General features: G+C 30.0%; 1 protein-coding gene across 1 annotated transcript in view; it reads right to left on the bottom strand.

Moving 5' to 3' along the window:
• LOC118185793 (small subunit processome component 20 homolog) overlaps positions 1-18,489 on the bottom strand; it is a 219,401-nt gene extending 200,912 nt beyond the window's left edge. The window contains exons 1-8 of the mRNA XM_085821737.1: positions 18,338-18,489; positions 17,714-17,861; positions 7,907-7,968; positions 6,059-6,129; positions 4,011-4,199; positions 3,249-3,333; positions 3,105-3,164; positions 2,310-2,387 (exon numbers count right to left, since the gene is read on the bottom strand). Of these exons, the coding sequence (XP_085677863.1) occupies positions 2,310-2,387; positions 3,105-3,164; positions 3,249-3,333; positions 4,011-4,199; positions 6,059-6,129; positions 7,907-7,968; positions 17,714-17,861; positions 18,338-18,382 (738 nt within the window). The 5' untranslated portion in view covers positions 18,383-18,489. The remainder of the gene's footprint in view (positions 1-2,309; positions 2,388-3,104; positions 3,165-3,248; positions 3,334-4,010; positions 4,200-6,058; positions 6,130-7,906; positions 7,969-17,713; positions 17,862-18,337) is intronic.
• Between the last annotated feature and the right edge of the window lie 2,815 nt (positions 18,490-21,304).

Raw genomic sequence — 21,304 nt, 5'->3', positions numbered from 1 at the left:
TGCTGTGCTGATGTTTTGAGACAAATAAACCCTTAAGTCATTTAATAAGACTTGTGCATATGTATATTGGTTAATATATGAAAACTGCTATGATATGATGAAAACTGCTATGTACGAATGATGAATATAGAGTGATGTCATTTGTGTGAGGCATATGAAACCTCACCATATTTAGTATGTACTTTACGACAGCAATAGTCGCTCCTCTTCTAGCCACATTTCTTAAAAGACATGAAGCGAAAATAAAGGTCCCTCTTATCACATACTTGTTAAGTTATTTGACAGCCATTTCTTGCCACTTTTCTACTCACTTTGAGATGGGGGAATAGGGTGACGAATGAAAAGTGCAGTGAAATCCTGGTGCCAGGGGACTTCGGCTAATGAAGAGAAAGGTTTGGGGGGGGGGAAGATATAATCTTTTGGATGGTGGTAAATAAGAAAAGAAAGGAGATTCTGGAAGAAATAAAGGACCCGAAAGAGGAACAGGGTTGATTGCGACCCCCATTCAGATATCCTAAAAATTACTGTACAGTAAAATCCAGCAAGGTTTCAAATTACTCAGAATATTAATGTGATACATACACATATATAAATAGTTATAAAAAATATCTTCAAATAATTTCATTAGCAAAGCAAAAAAAAAAAAAAATAAATAAATAATTTACTAAAAATGAATTTGTTTTTACTACATCATTTCCCATAGTTATTAACTTTTTTGGTTACTCAACATTTTGCAAATAATTGTTTAGCTTCCTTCCTTTTTTTGGGGGGGGGGTGATGCAGCATTTATATTTTTCTTTCCTAACAATTTAAAGTTCATTATGATCAGCAAGACATTTTGATGCAGACAGTGGTTTCTCACTTAAACCTTTAGGTGTCAGATGCATGCATACGAGCAGATGATGTAGATGAGGAACTGCTAGAAAGAACAGAATGCTCCACGGAATATAAGGAATTTTAGCCAGTTGTCCAATTACTCCATAAGTTATTCCCATATTCTTTACCAATAGAGTCTTCAAAGTGATTTTTTGACCTCAAACTTCACATATATTTTTGCGTAATGAAAATAAATAATATTTTAGTGTCCACAGCTAGGCTGTAAGAGCTGAAGGATGTTCAATGTTTTCATTAGCTGTATAATTAAATGAACTTTTGAAGTAAGTTAAAATAGATTTAATCAGTACTGCAATTTATTCTGTTTTCCATTTTCTCTCAGCCCAAATGTTTACAGTACGAGTTGTTCCTGTTTCTGTACAATACAACTGTCTAAATATATCTGCTGTTAACTGCTTAAAGGGTCTAAACATTTTCAGTTTAAGCAATCTCTGAATAATATATTTTATCCAAAACAAAATTTGAGAAAGATGATGAGTGAACATTTCTCAAATCTACAAATTCTCGATCTGAAAAAGTAACAAATCCAGATCATAATAACCAGGCAAAATATGAAGAAGCTGATGATGTGAAAGGCCACGTCCAGGAAGAAAACAGAAGGCAAATCTTGTCCAGTCATGCAACTAGAAAAAAGCTCTTAACAATCATTGAGAGAATTTAGGAGTCTGAAATGGTTCTATACCGACGTCTGTAAGTTAAAAACAAAAATACACCAGGGATGGTGTGCAAACTTTTTATGAGATCTCATAATTCATAAGTGATTTTATCGATAGATCCACCAAGGATCTTTTTACGTGTGACTAAATTTGTTCAATTTATTCTGGCTATGCCATATCGTTATTCATATACATTGCTTTAACTGAGAATTTTATGTATTGATTGTCCTAACCTCTTTATCTAAAAGAATAAATTTGGTTTAACAATATTTATCTCATTCTGTGTATGCCAGATAAAAAAAATATTTGTTTGTCTGTGTACTTCCCATGATTTATTATAGATATCAACCTAGGAAATGAACAAAAGATTATTCTAACTTTGAAACAGTGACACCAAAAAAAAAAAAAAAAAAAAAAAAAGGGGGGGAAGCTTTTTTAATACATTGTAGCAATACAAATCAATAATTGCCTTATATATAAGGGAGGGGAGATTAATACTGCTACATTATTTTTGTGCATGAAAATCAAAATCTTTTCTTTGCTCTGGATGATCTAAGATAATACACATTAACATATAAAACTAATTTAAATGCAGAATATAAAGTACCTATTTACATTTTTTCACAAAAACAAAATTAAAATGTTAATATATTTAATAAACAATAACTTTACTATTTTTATACAATTTATATGCATACAAATGAAGAAAAATAATTACAGTTTTTTTATGTTCTAGGAATTAAAAATTTAAAAACACACATTTTCTGTGCAACTGTGAAACTGCTCCTTCACACCTTTGACTACTTCAAAAAAGAGCTGGCCAACTCCTACTGAATGCTGCAAAAAAAAAAAAAAAAAAAAAAAAAAAAAAAAATCAAATAAGGAAAATACATTAAAAAGAGAAAGAATGATGCATATAAGACTGTAATCTCTTTCCTAAAAATGCTAATAAAATGAAACTAAGTATCAGTTGGTATACCGATATATCGAGTAAATAACAAAAAAATGGATAAAATTATAATATTTTTAACATCATTCGCTTATTTGTAATTAAGAAACTATTTTTCCTATAAGTAATTTTACTTGAAAGCTACAATTTTAAAAAAGAAAGAGGAAGAATGGAAAAATCCATCTATTAATTTTTATTACTTATATAAGTTAGCATCAAAAGGAAATAAAAAAAATTATATACATATATAAAATTAATAATTTTAACATCAAATTAAAATCAGAAGCTAATTCAAGCAATACTATAAATAGAAAAAATTAGAAAATTAAATTAATTAATTAAATTAAAAAAATAGAAAATAAAATTATAACTAGAAAAAAACAATTTTTCACTTTTCAATAACAAATTACTTTTAAAATGCTTGGTAAAAAAGAAAGAATTTTAGAAATTAAATATTTATGACATAAAATATATTAGAAATCTCTCATAACAATATTATGCAATTTAGTGAACTTTACAAAATTATTTTAAAAACTTAAAAACTTAAAAAAAAAAAAAAAAAAAAAAAAAAAAAGAATACTTAGGAATAGGAGATTAATAAATACCTCAGGTTTTAACTGCAGTTCTTTAAATATGAAACTAAACAGGTCTTCTTTATCTTGCACCTGCAAGAATTTTTTCAAGTCATTTTTATGCCTGTTTTTACAGATTTAAAATAGAAAAATAATACTGGATATAATTACGCTCACCTTCCTTATAAGAAAAGCAAAACTTTCAACAGCAAATATCCTAATGTGTTCCCTATTTGAATCACTTAACAAAGACGAAAATAACCTAAAGAACAAACAAGTTAATCAAAAAAGTTAATAATAATCTGCCTTTAATAAAATTAAAGATCACATACAACATGAAAATTTTATTAATATTTCTTCAAAAATTTCGACCAAGTTAATACCTGGTTATTTCGTACTTGTTTTAATTATTTCATATTTAATGGCTATTATTTTCATATTTTATTAATATTTAATGTCTTTAAACATTATTTTTCTTTTATGTCTTTAAACAACTATTCAACTTACAAAAATTTTATGCAATACATGTATATTAAATACATGCATTTATAAAGGGAATATTTCTAAGTTTGTTAAAAAATGAATAATATTTTTAGTTTTAAGTAAACATTTTACCAAATAACCCTGCATTACTTGCATAAAAGTTGGAATATCAAATTTTTATTCAAATAATTTAATTCTTTCTAGTGAAACATATGAGAAAGAGCAAAAAAACTACAGGGTTTAAATGTTCTTCAACAGTGACATACAGTAATAATCTCAAAATTAACAAGAACACTTTTTAAAGAAAATATGCAGTACTAGTATTTTTTTTCATAATGACAGAAAATAGATAAGGTGATACTAAAAAGAATCAAAATATCCTTCATATCTACTGCACTGGGTAAGTAAATATATTTGATTGTTTACTCATTTTGTTATGAAAAAAATAAATGTTACCTATACACATTCTTCATATCTTTCACCATATACCTCCATAAAAATTTGAAAAGATAGGCCAAACATGTAAACAGTTTTTCCAAAAGTTCTGTATCTTTTGTAGACAGATGCAAGGTGATGGCAGAGAAAAATTTAGGAAAATGAGGATAGAAGTCATATTGCAGGTCTCTTGCTAAAGCGACAGTCAACCTAGGAAAAAGGTAAGTATTTGAGACAAAATTTTAATTTACGGAAATTTTGAGAAATCACAGCATATGAATAATTAAGTAAAATAATTACAAATATATTACATAATGTGTTATTATTTGCATGAAATGTAGGTGAGTATTGTCATTGTAACATCATAGCTGCCAATTATGAAATCTTAAAAACTGGGAGAAACTAGGTTTTCATGCTGTGCAGCTATAGCATTTCAAAAGAACTTCAAACTGACTTTAATTCAACTTATAATGCATGATTCTGGTTACTGAGGTATTTATGATACAATTCTGATGTACAATATATTAGTGTTTAATTAGATAGGCTAAATTTTATATTTCTAGACAATTAATTTTTGAATTTTCTTACACTTCTACTGAGAAAATCCCAACGAGTGAAATAAAGCTTTTAATTATTACAACATTTTTAAATATCACAAAATAAAATTCATAATTAATGTACAAAGTATTTGTGAGGATAAACTTAGTAATTATCATATATTAATTAAGATGACTTAGATCAAATGAAATTTAATAAGATCAAATAAAATGCAAAAAGAAAAAAGTACAATTCAGATGAAATAAAATTTAGTAAGAGAATAGTTTGAAAATCATTAGAAGTAGAAGAATTAAATTTGCCTTATTTAAGTTTCATTAATTCAGTAAATTTTATTTATTGCTGGGAAACATTTTCTTTAATATATGTTAAAAATTAAACACTGAGAGATTGGGTGATCTACTGAGAGACTGAGGTAAAATCTGGTCTCTCAGAAAAACATCATGTCTATTAACAATTGCTAGAAATCTGCAGAAATGTTTGCGATGCATTTCATGGAGTTCAGCAGTACAACAATCTAAATTGATGGTTTCACTTTCCCCAAGAAGGATATGACAGATCATTCCCACCATATAAGCAAGAACACTTTTTGTAGGTGCATACATGTTTACGAAATGAACTGCCCAGTCCTGAGTTTTACACCTAACAAGCACATTAAACAATATTGTTCTTGATTCAATTCATATTCAAAACCAACATTTCCTAATCCTCTTTGCTTGAAGCCACTGCATATCACTGCAACAAATGCGTCAATTATTTATTGAATTTGACATTCAAAATTTACCTGAGACAGTAAAATGCTAGTCAGAATGAATGGTAGATAGAATTAAGGATTAGACTTCATCGGTTAGGATTTTTACTATCCTTATTCCTATCTACATTGCTCTTAGAAATTCTAGAAGGCAGCTTCAAAAAGATGGCATTTTCTTTCCAAGGTTTGGATCTAAGAATTACTTTGCATAGTCAAGCATCTCTGTCAACAGTTCACAATTCAGTAGCACTTTATTTCACATTATTTTGCACATCCATTGTAATCTAAGAAACGGTAGGTCTTCGATTTTACTTATATATGTTTCAATTTGGTTAAAATATTTGTCTACGTGATAACTTTATTAATGCTTTCTAATTTTTTGAAAAACAGAAACAAATCATATTTGCAGGAAGATCTTGAATCCTGCTACAAAACCAAAGCAGAACTAGTAATGGTATTTAAGATCGGTATCAGTGCTATAGCAAGCAGTATTTACTGATGGTGATAATAATAGTGAATAAGTAAAAGAAAATGAAAAGCATTATAAGTTTTCAAATTAATAATACAGTATAAAACACATGAAGGGCCCTTAATATTATTTATGGATTTCCAAATTATCAGAAAGTGCTTCAAAATCTTTCTGCATAATAAATTCAAAATAAAATAGCATATTGAGAAAAGAAATCAATGAAATTTTTTAGATATATTCAGTGTTGACTTAAAAAAACCAAACAAAAATAAATAGATAAATATATATACTTACTCCAATACAGCATCCAAAGCTAAGCTGCCTTCTTTTTTTAAATACTTAAGCAATATTTCAATAATTTCATCCTAGCAAAAATAAATAATAAGACATTTATTGAAAAAGTTGACGCGGAGCAAAGCACATGTTCTTGAACTCACCGATTTTGTCCAAATTCTGAATTACGATATAGAACCTTAACATGAAGTACCAATGTACATTTTTCAATCATAAGCAAGAAAACTAAGGCTAAAGTTTTAAATAAGATTCCTACTATTTTATTTCCTCACCTATGGAACTTTTCTAACAGTTTAGGCCATAGGTTGGTTTGGTTTATTTGATTATGGTAAAGCATTCAAGGGTTGTCCAAGAGGAGGGATGCCTTCATGGAGGACTTTCTAAGGGAAACTGGTTCGTATACACATTACACATGGGGAAAACCATGAAAAGGCCATGCAGCCAGCCCATTCGTTTTGATTGGAACCAAGCTACCAGTTTTCAGCGACGTTACCAATCGGCCACTGGTGGGCTTAGTCAAAGAGTCTTATTGTTGCAAGTTCCATATCAGATGAAATCTTGCAGTTGACAATACTGATATTAGAAAGCAAATTCTTTTAATTTTTTTGAAAAATTTATCTAGGGAAAAGGGCTTATTTAAAAAAGTATTTTTAAAACATACAGAAAAAAAAAAAAAAAAAAAAAAAAAGAATGACATAGTAGAAAATTTCATAAAAATATAATTTTTAATTCAATTTAAGTTCAAATAGAACTTATTTTTCTTTAATATGTATTTGCAAGTTAAAAAAAAAGTTAAATGATGTGAATGCTATTCAGAATTTTCACCCTTGGTTTTCTGCTTATGTCTGAGAGGTGTAAATTCTTACTTCACATGCATATTCATATTAAAGAGTATATGCATGTTAATGTAACCACTTTATTTAAGTACGGCAATTTTTTACAGAAGAAGAATGGTAACTAATATTTGTAAAAACACTATTTATTGTTATATGCACATAATGTTTTACAGAAGAAGAATGGTAACTAATATTTGCAAAAACATTATTTATTGTTATATGCACATTTTACATTTGAAATATGTATTTATCCAAAACTGGCAAATAAGTAGATTTATTAATAATAAATCTACTTATTTGCCAGTTTTAATTTCTGTTATTCTGAAAAATTTCTTAGTGATCGTTTGTGCAGGAAAATACATATTCCTGGAGAACATTTACAGGAACTTCCTTTATTGCAGGCAAACCACAATAGTGCATATTAGAAAACTGAATTTAAAACAAAAAATAACATAATTTATATATAAAAGCCTTTGGAATCTGGAATGCATGAAAAAGGACATAGACAAAAATGCCAATGATGCTCATTAACCCTCTAAGTGGCAAAGCCGTATATATATAGCTTAGAATATTTTTTGTGATAGTATATGGAGGAACGTATATATACGTACATATTAAAATATTTCAAAGAAATTAAGGCAATATACCAAAAGAAAACAAATTCAGGTATGAAATACCAGGAGAGTTTTTACATTAAAACCAAAAAATAATTTGTGCTCATAGTAGTTTGGGGAAATTTGTGCGTTCTTAGCGAAAACCCTGACTGCTCAGAGGGTTAAAACAGAATTATTATGTGCATGGTTGCCAGAGTTTAGCAATATTCTGGAAACTTGATGACTTCTAATAAGGTGGTTGTACTAACATGTAAGGCCTTTTAAGACCCTCTAAAATTATGCGGAGCCTTAGAGAAACCACAGAGTTTAAGAACATAAATTCACTTTGTAAAAATTAAAATTAAAATATATACATATTTATAGTTTGTTTACAATATAAAAAGATTAAATGAATGTACCTGTCTAAAGACAATTTGTGATAAATTTCGAATTTCAGGTCCAATCTCTTTTTGTAACTCTCCTGTAAAAAGATTTAAATCAAAATTAAAGTAACTGCAATTGGTAGCACATAAATATAGCATTAGGATAATTAATAAACTATAATATGGCATAAAGGTTATCTGTATATTTTACACCTGAGATTCAATGAATGGTCAGAAAAAATTCTAGAAACAAAACGTTTCTGTACTTTATACATGTCAATTACGATGCAATAAGATAAAACAATGGCATCATAAAATATCTTTAAAGGTTTTTAATGCATTTTCTGAGTTAAGATCTCATAGTGCAGTACTCTCAAACTAGTGAATCATGGGCTGAACCCAGCCCTCGAAGCAATTTTACGTGGCTTGAGAATACACTTCAACTGCTTATTTGCTGCAAATACAATACTTACAGACATAGAGATATGGACTGAACTCGTGTGTGACAGTTATTGAAGAAAAAAAAAAAAATATGATGTGGACACTACATGACTTTCTTATATGCCTATTAAATTAAATATATTTTTTGCTGCACTTCATTTAAACTTATTTCTTTGAATTGTTCTAACTTAATTAACCGATTCCTCAAGGTAAGTTGATAATACCATCAAAAACCGAAGATTTTTGAAAATAAGTATCCCAGTCAATTTTTGTACAGAACATCTTGTATTTTTATTTTTTCATAATGAGCATAAAACTTTACCAAATAAATATAGAAACTTGGAAAGTGCATTAAAAGTTAGATTTCATTATTTGTCCAAAATTTTTTTTTTTTTTTTTTTTTTTTTTTTTTAAACTTTGAAAGTGCCAAAACAGGAATATTTTTGTCATTTAAAACATGTTTGTAATTGGAAGTATATGTCTATGACCAACGATTGGCTTACAGTGTACTGGACGGTATAGTGAAATTATTGGAGCTGATTTTGGTAATCAAATTATGACATTCCTCTAGATGATGTTGTGATCGCATGTGTCCAAAAAAATCTCAGATATTTACTGCAATTTCAGTTCTGTTTAAAGGCCTAAATTCACCTTTTTCTTAACATACATTATTGCTTTCTTTTTAAGAAATGTTTTAATTTTAAGGTGCCTTAAGTAAGATAAGAAGAAGGTTGTTTTTTTTTATTTGGTTGCATACATTACTGAAATTCTATAATTTTTAATACTACTCCTTTGATTGATTCAAGTGACTTCTGATATTTCCAATAATAATTTTTATTTCTTAGAGGAAAATGAAATTTCTAAATGGTAATACTATTTATAAATTGTAAAAATACAAAAAAAAAAAAAAAAAAAAAACAGAGGAAGCTGTATAATTAGAGATCTTTATTACCTTTATAAGTTTGTCATTTCCTAATTTTGATACTGTATACTCTTAATTTAAAACTTGAATTTTGGTTTAAACAAACTTTTTGGTAAAAGAATTAACCAAACATTTCTTGGAAGTAATAAACATAAAAATTTCACTTATTGAGCATTATTTGATAGTTAAATTCTCCATAAAGTTACAAAAGTTTATTGTCCTGTATTTGTTCTGGTATTTTCACTATTTAAAATCATTTCAAACAAATATTTAAAACAATTCCATAACATTATGCTACTTACGAAAAAAGGTGCACTATACAGAAAGCTCAAATACCAAATTCTGGATAGTTAAGTGTTATAAAATATGGAACTCAAAAAGCAAAATAAATGAAGAAAGAAGTTTCTGGTCTAAAATTATAAAATGCCATCGTATTTGCTATCAATTTGAATATCAAAAGTCGAAACTAAAATTTATAACATACCATAAATAGGAAATGTTGTGCAGTCTCCATGTGCATAACATTAAACAATTTAAAATTCAATTTATATGAATTTCAAGTAAACATTGTACATTTAATTGGTTTTTATACCCAAGTCCTTTACAGTAAACTGCAGTTGATAATATTATAAGGTTATTATTTGAAAAAAATTGAAATAACTAGGTATTTATAATTTCAGCCTTAACTATAATTTCTCCTTTCTGCTTCCTCAACAGAATGCAAATCAGTTAGAGAAGTATTTAAGCTGAGGTTTTTGATTGTATGACAGACTGCATTTCTGCATGCACATTACAATAGTTTTTAGAAGCTCTGATAAGTTTGTAATTATTTGGCTTTGCATTATCGCTACCAACACTTGAATTTGCTGAGCTAGCTTAGATTAAACTTAAAATTGTATAGTCTTTGACTACTAGTCTATGTTTTAAATCAAAATATGATTGTTACTTTATTTTCATCTCCATGAGTTATGGTTGACTTTGCTAGTATATGAACTTGCATTTGAGTTCAAAGTTTATGTTTAAATAAAAAAAAATATTCTAAACTTTTCCAAGACTTTATAGTTAATTTCAGACAAAGTAATAATTCGCTTTACGTCTGTTAGGGTTTAAAACTAATTCAACATCTATCAGATACAGGAAAAACCTATCATACACTAAAAAAGAGTAATAACATGTTTTAACAAACAGAAGAAATATTAATAAGTAAACAAAATAAAAGCTATTTCTAATTTAGTAATTATTTATTACAAATATATCAACCAGGTTGAGAAAATGTTTCTTAGTATCAAGCTTGAAGTTTTAAACATTTCTAGATTTGTCTGTTAAAAATGCTCTGTGCAACAAAGTGCATGTCCTTTAGTAGGCAGGGGTTAAAAATAAATGTACATGTAACCAGTATTTGAATAAATTCTACATATATTTTTCAAAGAAAAGTGTAATCTTTTTTTTTTCTCTCCTAAATTAATATTATAACAGTTAAGTTTTCTCTGTATTAAATTTTTTGTTAACACTTTAAGCAAGAGGCATGGTTAAAAAACAGTACAAAAATGCACATCTGATTCCAAGACTTTTCATGGAAATGAGAATAAACACTAGTAAAACTTAAGATCCTTACAGAATGGCCATAATGCTTAAATTAACTTAAAATGAAAGTATGACCATAATGCTTTGTGTGAATTCGTTTTCTACGTCACTTGATGAGAGATAGTATGGTCAAAGCCTTGGTACAACAAAAGCCGAACTACTCTAGCATTCAACTAAGTGGAAGCTCAGGTAACTGGAATATTTTAGAAACTCCACCCCATCTGAGTCTTCAGGTTACCCCCCAAGTCTTCAAGTTAAAAATGATGGGATGTGTTGGCTCCCATTTACAAAGACCCTACCTCTGTCCTCTTAGGACTGTTTCCATTCGCAATTTTATGGCGTTTGAATATCCAATAAAACCAAGGCAATGATTGTGCTGTGAATTCGTGTTTATGCATTACTGGAGTTAAATCACACTGTTTGGTGACACAATCACAATGTCCTTTCTGTGATTTGCAATAGCTTTAAAAAATACCTTATTTGGTTATTTTTTCAGATGGGGTGGAGTTTCTAAAATATTCCAGTTACCTGAGCTTCCACTTAGTTGAATGCTAGAGTAGTTCGGCTTTTGTTGTACCAAGGCTTTGACCATACTATCTCTCATCAAGTGACATAGAAAACGAATTCACACAAAGCATTATGGTCATACTTTCATTTTAAGTTAATTTAAGCATTATGGCCATTCTGTAAGGATCTTAAGTTTTACTAGTGTTTATTTTATTTTAAAACTTTACTATCCCTTCTTATTTTCCACTTCTGGCGAGAATTAAATGTGTTAACTTGTTTATGCAAATTGTACTTGCTAACGCCCAAGTATTTCAGTTGTGGCTTTTTGCCAAGAGTTAGAGAGAGAGAGAGAGGAAGTGAGCCACCTTGCCACTGCATTACACGCGAGTTTTCAATCACCTGCTGTTTGCCTTTAAGGCCAGAGGTTTAGTCCTCTTGATATTTTAAAACATATTGGAGTTTCAGCAGGTTGTGTACTACATTCGTAATAATTTAAAAGGCCAGTCTTAGAGTTAGGCATTTGTAAACTAATTCAAAGTTAACTCTTATTTAAAATTTTAGTTAGTAGTTTTATATTTTTATGTTCAGACCACAAGTGGTTGGTCTCCGCATCCCAAAGTGCGGGAGCACCTGTAATCTTATAGAGAATAAAGGGTAAAGTCAACCCTTCCTGCTGGTGTCCATTTCACACATATTTGAACAGAGCTTGAGTAAGCTCCCTGTTCCTATTCAGGACACATCTTGTTTCCAAAGCAGATAAAAAGGAATACAAGTCCTGATAATTAATTTCATGAATGCTAAAACGTGTATACTGTTTTTGCCCTGATGAAAATTTGTATAGTATCAAATATTTCAATATTAGGAAAAAAAGTGGCAGATGTCAGCGATTTTAAACAAACATCAATGTGACTTCGATGGGGCAAGTGCACTAACAGCATCCTGTATGAAATAAAGAAGAAATTATTACTCTGTTTTAACATGGTGTCTACGATCTGATAATCCTACTATAACTTCTAGTGCACTATAGCCGGGTAAGATGTTTAAGCATGATAAGGAGGTTGAGTATTTTTATGTACACCTTGCAAAAAAAAAGGGGGGGGACAGTTCTATATCTCTTACTGGACCGACTGTGAAAATTTAACTTGCGTTTTCTATGTCTTGAAATTGTGACTTAGGATGTACATTAGATTTATATACAGTCAAAAGTCTTTAATCCGGATTCGTCGGGACTTCAGCGATTCCGGATTATCGGTTTTTCCAGATTATAGATCATCAGTTTAAATCTGGTAAGGTGGCATGCAGAAATTATAAAATTAAAAATATGAAACTGTAATTTATGAGATAAAGAGCAATTATGATCTAAAGGGTATCAAAATTTACAAATAAAAAATAAATAAATAAATAAATAAAAAATAAAAAAAAAGCTTAATATTTATTTGTTTACTTTATTGAACATTTCTTTCAATGCGCGCATGCGTAAAGCATACATTACGCATAGTTGAAATTAGAAAATTGCAACCAGAAAACTATTTGATGTATATTCGTGATATTTCTAATGATGAGGAATTTGATTTAAATCATATCAAAGATGGAGTACATCGAGATGAAATACTACATTTAGTAAGGAATTATAAGCTGAATAAAATAAAAACATCTGCCCTGAAGATAAGGATAGTGCTGACAGATCAACTTCCAGTTTATTGCGTGCAGCGTGACCCCCCCCCCCACACACAGAGCAGCGTGAAATTGATAAACATATTTTGGAATTGTAAGAGAATCAAAGGATATGCCTTTATCCATTTTTTGCAGCAATTGCACTTTTTGTTTGATGGAATCGAAACATGCTTTCGCTTTGTAGATCTTTTGGTAGCACCACAATCAAAAATTCTTTTTGACATAATCGAAAGTTCAAGCTTACTGTTATAAAATTGCTCTAACAGTCTGCAAAAAATAATTAGTGGATCCAATTAGAAGATTAAGGAACAACGCAATCTGCAACATTAACTGAAATAGATAATTAGATAATTTTAGCTTAACTTATACCATCTGTTATACATTAAATGCGCATGTGTAAACGTATTATGCGCATGCGTAGATGCATATCTGCATATGTAAAGGTATTATGTGCATGCGCAGAAAGTTTGTAGCTTTGAGGTCCGGATTATAGATCATTCCGGATTATGGACGTCTGGATTAAAGACTTTTGACTGTATAGCATTGTTCTAAGAAAGGTATTTTAACATAAAATGGGACTTTTTCTGAAATAAAATACCAATTTTTTCTCATATTTTAATTCTATGACTCAAATTATGCACAAATATTAAATTTTGTAATTTTTGGTGAGGAATTTATGGAAAAATTTAAAAATTTAACTTCGTGCATTTTTTCAGTTTATGCCAAGAATAATTCACTTGGCAAACTTCTCAATTTATAACAACCTATTATCCTTTCCTTTTTTCCCCCTTGTACGTAGGTGGAAAAAAAAGAGGGTCATCGTTCATATTTTCAAATAATTTTAACAAAGTGTGTAAACCACATTATGCATTATTATTGCTTATAACAAATATGCCCAAATTTCAAAACGTGTCAATATGGACATTCCTGTATATGTTGGGAAATTTTGAATAAAAAACTGTTTTTTTGCAGGTATGCTTAGAAATACATCTACTTTAAGATGATAGTGAAAATTTTATAGGTAATAATTCAAAATTTTTTTCAAAAAAATTTATAAAAATTATTTAGAAACATAAATTTTACAAATAAATCATGAAAAATGAGCGAATTTTATTTGGAATGAACCTAAATTTCGAAATGTGAAAAGAAGAATCAAATAGGTTTAATAAAAAAAGAAATATAAATAAATATATACCAAATTCAATTAGCATGTAAGACGAGGACCCATATTTTATTTAAATGTTTATCATTAATTTAATAATTTATTAAATTTTTATTCATTTCTTTATATTTTATTGAATTTTAATCATCAGTAATTTTCTTTCTTCGTTTGTTTTCCTTTGTGATGGTTCCAGCATTTCTGGTTTTAGAGATCCTGAAGAGGAGTGAAAAAAAAAATTATATTTTATGAAAAAGGTAAGTGCGTTATATTTTTAACCTATCATATACTCCTTAGTTAACAATTAAAATTTACATTTTAAATTGTTAAAGCATGTCCACTTCAAATGTTGATGTTTGCCGACTTATGATAAATATCGATAACTTGGGAATCTTTTTAATAAAAGTATCAAAATCCACCACCTTTTACTTTTCATCTGCAAAACATTACCAATCTGCAACGAAGTGACTGTGTTAAAACTTAAGTACCTAAGAAACTAAATGCAGGAAATAAATACAAGTGTAATTTTATCACATTCTAATTTTTTTTAAAACATTTTTCTTCCCCCCCCCCTTTTTTTTCATTTTCTGCTTGACAGTTTTTTTACACCATACAATTTGTGCTTAATAATTTATGCATTACATGGTCATAATAACATAAAGGTATAAAAGCTCGATTCTAAGACCTCCAGAAATGACGATATAACAGGAAGATCTATTTTGACAGAACCAATGGCTGATGATTTAAATATATTACTTTTTACAATATTAGTTCTCAAGATTGTCTGACAAAACAATAGATAACAAAATTATTACCAATAGCTACAGTTTTAAAAATTCCACCACTTCTTGCAAATTTTATGGTACTTTTCCTGTATGCACCCGTCACACATTTTGGCAGTACTATTGTAATAATATTATGTATGTGTGTGTTTAATTATTCCAGTAAAAGTATACAGTGAAAGGTCATTAATTCGGACACCCATAACCAGGAATGATCTATAATCCTGACCTCAAAGCTAAAAACTTTCTGCATATGCGCCGCGTTGACACATGCGCATAGGCGTTTACGTGTGCGCATAAGACCTTTACGACTGTGCATATGCATGTGAGCAAGCGCAGAATACATTTTCGCTTGCGTGTTTTATGTATAACGGACGGTATAAGCTAAAATTATCTAATTATCTATTTCAGATAATGTTGATGATTGTGTTGTTCCTTAATGTTCGAATTGGATCTGGCTTATTATTTTTTGCAGACTGTAAGAGCAATTTTATAAAAGTAAACTTGAACTTTCGCTTATGTCAAATAGAATTTCTGATGCTGGAGCTCCCAAAGGATCTACAAAACAAAAGTATGTTTCGATGTCCATCAAACAAAAAGTGGAATTGCTGCAAAAAATGGATAAAGACATGAAGAAGGTGACAGAGAGGTTAGTGAAAATGAAAAAATTTCTATTGACAAGTTAGTCGGTATTCTCGGCACAGCAATTACGGGACTTGAACAGCGGAACTTTGTAACTTAACAAGAAATTATGTCTATTTATAGAATTAAAGAGAAAGTATTATCACATAAAACGAAGCAAGTTAAACAACTTACATTGAAAGAAATGTTTAATGAAGTAAACAAATAAATATTAAGCTTTTTTTTTGTAAATTTTGATACCCTTCAGATCATAATTGTTCTTTATTTCATAAATTACGTTTTCATATTTTTAATTTTATAATTTCTGCATGCCATCTTACCAGATTTAAACTGATGATCTATAATCCGGAATCGCCGAAGTCCCGACGAGTCCGGATTAACGACTTTTGACTGCATTTTAGAATACCCCTTGGCAAAACTTGGCGGTACATGAATATCGAGTTTGTGCAATTCTTTGACTTATTATTTTGGCTTGCATTATGTCAATTTTTGCTCCCAAAATCGCCACTACACAAAGCCAAAATAAAAAGACAAAGAATTGCACAAACTTGGTATCCATGTACACATCGATCAATTTTTACTTTAAAAAAACTGGATAATGTTTAGATTATGGTAACTTGATGATTTTTTGGCGAAAATTTGGCGACCAACCCTGCTACAGCTTATTTTTTTGGGATGCCATTTTGTTTTCTCGAAGTAAAGGCATGTTTTTTTTTTTTTTTTTTTTTTTTACTCAACATTTTTTCCAACAATCTACTAGCCGAATTACGCTTATGCTAGAACTTTTATGGAACAAAAGTGCTTAATCATGACGAAGATCAGGTGCGAAATTGGGAGAAAGTGCAGAATCGCCCACTGCTTGCCGTGTTTTTAAGAATTGCAGATACACGGTATCCATGCACACGTCGACCTATTTTCACTTAAAAAAACATCCCAGAATTGCACAAAAATGGCATAGCGCACAGTCTTGACTTTATCTATGTACACTGCTAAAGTCCTAGCTAGTAACCTTTATCGCCTTACCAAAATGTCGCCAAACTACTTGTTACCATATTCCAAAGATTAGCCAAAAAATCCCTGAATTGCACAAAAATGGCATTGCGCACTCCCTTGACTTTATCCATGTGCATATCGACCTATTTTCACTTAAAAAAATTCTAAGAATTGCAGAAACTTGCATTGCGCACTCCCACGTTCTCCATGTACACACCGATATATATTTTCACTTATAAAGTCAAAGGAGCACCCAATTCTATAATACAGGCAAACAAAAAATACATAATCTCAATAAATTACATTTTTAACCAAACAATAAAATAACATGTTATATATTTAAGCACTACAAAAAGCAAATATCCACTTACAATATTTAGAAGTTCCTTCGTCTTTAGTGTGCGGCACACAAAATTCCTTAACAGCATTAGAAAACTTCCTAAAATTATCAGAACTCGAATTCGTATACTGGCGTCGCCACAACTGAACCTTTCTTCCTACAAACCCATTCAAATCCATCTAAACGGTTTTTACGTTCGACTAGACACATATCCTTCCCACAAACAGGACATTTATAATGGCTACTAAGTAAACCTTCATTTACGCATCAGTCAATTAATGCTCTTTTCCCCTTTTGTTCCAAATCGTACAGAAACTTCTAATTAATCTTAATACATTCAGCCATTCTACCGTCTAAACAATAAAACCAACACACACCACAAAAGCACTTACAAAATATCTCATGATTCAAAATTTCCCAGAATCATGCACCCGATTACATCAAAATAGGGTTTCCATAACATTCAACTACTCAGGCTACCATAAATGAAACAAGAACTTCGCCATAATACAAAGGGTGCCTTAAAGTCTACTCTAACTATTGTTCCTGTTTTTATATACATACACATATACATGCATTGTCCCTAGATGGTGCTATCGTTGGGTCTCAGCATGTGTTTGCTTCTCTTTCAGACACCAAGAAGTGTGGCAGATGCATAACGGAAAAGTACCAGTTAACGTTTACTGCAATGTTTCAAATTTGGCTATCAAACCTTGATAAAGCTGCAAATTATTAGATCACCATGTAATTAATTCATATATTCACAAACAAGTAAAAATTTAAAAAACAGTACACTTACCATAATCTTGTGTGTAATTGAGATCGACCCACTTTTCAATTGCTTCCAGGAAGAATGTATTGGCCTCATCAGGAGAAGCAGAAATCTTACCAATTTGATGAATAACATCAATATTTATGTTACTGATGCGCTCAGCAAAAGTTAAGAACTGAAAAACAGAATACTCATATCAGATATAAGAACATTAACCTCATTGATAGTCATTAAAATCAGACCAAAAAAGACCCACTTAAGAGCTTTTTGGATAATTTAACTAATACATATACTTTATTGTTTTAAGTATTTAAGTAATACATATACTTTAATGTTTTACGTTCTAATACGTGATTTTTTATCTGCAGTAGCATACTTTGCTTGTTATCAATGGATATAACTGTTGAGTTTACAAGCAATCAATAAATTTAGTATTAAATATTACAAAATATTAATCGCGCGAAAAGATAAAATATTTATATGCACATTATTTTATGTTTTTCAAAAGGAAAAAAATGCGATCGCAGATAAAAAATATGAAAGATTATAAACAATTTGATCACATTTTAATTAAAATATATAATAATAGAATTTTTTTTTAATTAATCTTTTTTATTGCTGTGCTAAAGAAACATAAATAAAAACACATACTTTAAATGTATTTTGATTTTTGTGAGAAACCGGCTTATCTTTCATTGTGAAAAAATAATTTAAGACAATTTTCTAAGATATCTGAAATTTACATTCCCAAAACAATTCACACGTGTATTTACATCCAAACAAATTTCACAGGTTTTCTTTGGTGCACCTCTAACTACAGTCTTTTTACTTCAATAATAGAAAATTAAATTAGTACAATTGAAAGTGAAGATAGTCAAAGGGCAAAAATGAAGTATGAAAGTTTTCCTCCTGGTTTGCAGAAAATAGTGGTAAATTTCTCATCAGCGAAACTTCTATGGATTCTAGCAATTTTAGATAGTTCTAAAACCGGTATATTTAGGGTACATGCCCATAAATGGTGGCAACTATCGATTTAGGCAACGTTTTGTCGTACTCATAGTACTCAGGGTACTATGTTAGGTTAGGTTAGGTTATTTAATTAAGGCAAAGACTCGAGGGCTATCTGCCTAAGGGGAGGGATGCCTTCGTAGAGGACTTTAGAAGGAAAATTCTCTTGTTGGGGAAAACCACGAAAACACCCATGCAGCCAGAACCTCGGACCGAACTACCAGTGTTCAGCGACTTTACCGCTCGGCCGCTGGTGGTGCAGTGGCTAATCGCACCGACGGTGCGAATAGCTAAGAGGCTATTCACACCATAGACCTGTTATATACTAGACGGAGCATCGCCATTCAAAACCGGGTGAAAAAGTGGCACAGGAATGAGCTGCAGGAGTTTGGGCATGAAATGGAACTGAATCCAGACTTTGGCGTACTATCGCCATGGCTGGCGATTTTTTCCTCTCTTTTCTCTCAGTTCGAAATGCGAACTTGGAAAGTCGTCATTTCGCAGAGGCTGCCGTTGAATTTGCAGAAGAGGTTAGATCGATAAACACCAGCCAAAATTAATAATTTCCCTAAAATTGGACACTCTATTTTAAAATTTAACTTTATTTTAAATTTTAATTTTTAAAATTTAAATAATTTTCATGCTGTAGAATATTATTATGCAATATGTCCATCGGCGTCTACAAAATTTTAAATAAAATAAAAAAAAAAACTGGAGAGAACAAACTAAATAATAAATAATATACTAACAGCAAACTAAAAAATAAATAAGTAAAATAAATAAATAAAAAAGAAGGTTTTTAGTACTTAGGACAGAATAAAAAATAAAAAAATAGATAACATAAAAAGAATGAGTGAAAATAGAAAATAGTACAAAAAGGAAATTTAATATTAATACGAAAAGGAAATTTAATACGGTGTATTACAGAGAACTACAGAGTAGGCAAATCAAAGTAAGAAAGATATTAAATAAAGTGAACTAAAAATGAATGTCAATATAGCAGATATAAGTTAAAAGGAAGAGAGAGAGTGGTAAATAATTAAATTATGAAACAAAAAGGTGGTAAATTAAGACTTCCTTTTACTAGCAAATATATATATATATATATATATATATATATATTATGCACGTTGCACAATGTAGTCATACTTATTTTAAATAATTTTAGAAGGTAAAATTTAAATAATGTTCATTATTTTTAAAAAGAAACTTAAAACTATTAAAGTTTTGAAATTTAACTGCTATATAATTGCTATTTTCTTAATACTTAACAAATTATTAATATTTGAATAAATGCCAGAAACATGATATAAGAAAGAAAATACGTGATTGAAGGTAAACAAATTTGTTATATTTGGATGCAAGAAAAGGGGATAAAATAAAGTCATTCATATCCCCCCAAAAAAACATAATTTTATGCAGTTCTTACACAGTGTTACATCAACATTACCAAGTATTAAATACATACATTACTACTTCGCACATGTCCGCATGAGCAAACGCATACAAAGAATATATAAACAAACGTATTCAAAGCAGTCTGTTGGCGTATAAAAAATGTCGCCAAAGCAGAATACTAGACTAATTAAAATTATATTGTATTACTAAAATTTTAACATTTTTTTCAGAAAACAGTTATTAGAAACATACATATATATTAAGATACTTTTATTTAAATGTTATTTCAAGTATGCATATATTATATAAAATTAGAAAATATATTTTTTATTAGAAAAAGGCAACTAGAGTGGATAAAAAAACCTCTATATTTTATAAAATTAGGTTTTAAAACATTAGAAAAAGCTCAGTTGTGAAATGTTACTCCTCCATCTTTCACATATCTGGAATTACATCCATATGCGGAGCACGAAAGTATCATTTTTGAAGTCCGAAACAATGCGCTTACACGCAAAACACTTGCTTCTCACAAATTCTCCATAGAACTGTAATGGTAAGGAAGATTCGCGGGAAATAAGATGTGGGAAATGTTCCAAACGTCACGTGGTTCGCATTCCTGTTCCCCTTCAGGGTTGCCGTTTCTCTCTCTAGTACATTACAGCTCTATGATTCACACAACCTAAGTTCGCGCATGCGCACAATCAGCCCAGGTACCAGCATTTTATTCCGATTTCCACGAGGAAGGCTGTAGCGAGAGGCTTATTCACAAAGCCTACAGACCGTTTCTGCTGCTGTTTGCTCCGATTGTTTAAAACAGGAAACGTAGGGTTACAGAATCTAGGGCTTGGCTGGCGACTTTTGGTTCATCGCCTTTACAATTTGTATTTGAGCGTCGTGTACCAAAAAGTTATCAATAAGTCTTTCCCAGAAGCCATCAAAACCAATAATAGTCCTTCACCCTATCTCACAGCAGAAGCAAAAAAGATCTTTGAGGACTTAAACACTTTGGTTACTTTCCTGAAAAGTTCAGGAATCCAACTCCTTGCACAAACGTTCGTCAAAATGCTGCAAATACAGGATCAGATGATACTAACACCGACCAGAAAGTTCAATAAGTCAGATCCGCTTTGTTGTTGGAATACTGCCGGCATTACAAACAAAATTTATGAACTTTCGGGCTTTCTTATAGAATAGAATATCGATATCGGCATG

This window comes from Stegodyphus dumicola, chromosome 8 (assembly GCF_044657685.1).
Source record: "Stegodyphus dumicola isolate Sdum_Otavi_A_Nest chromosome 8, ASM4465768v1".
Lineage (NCBI taxonomy): Eukaryota > Metazoa > Arthropoda > Arachnida > Araneae > Eresidae > Stegodyphus > Stegodyphus dumicola.
This window is presented reverse-complemented; position numbering and strand designations above follow the sequence as displayed.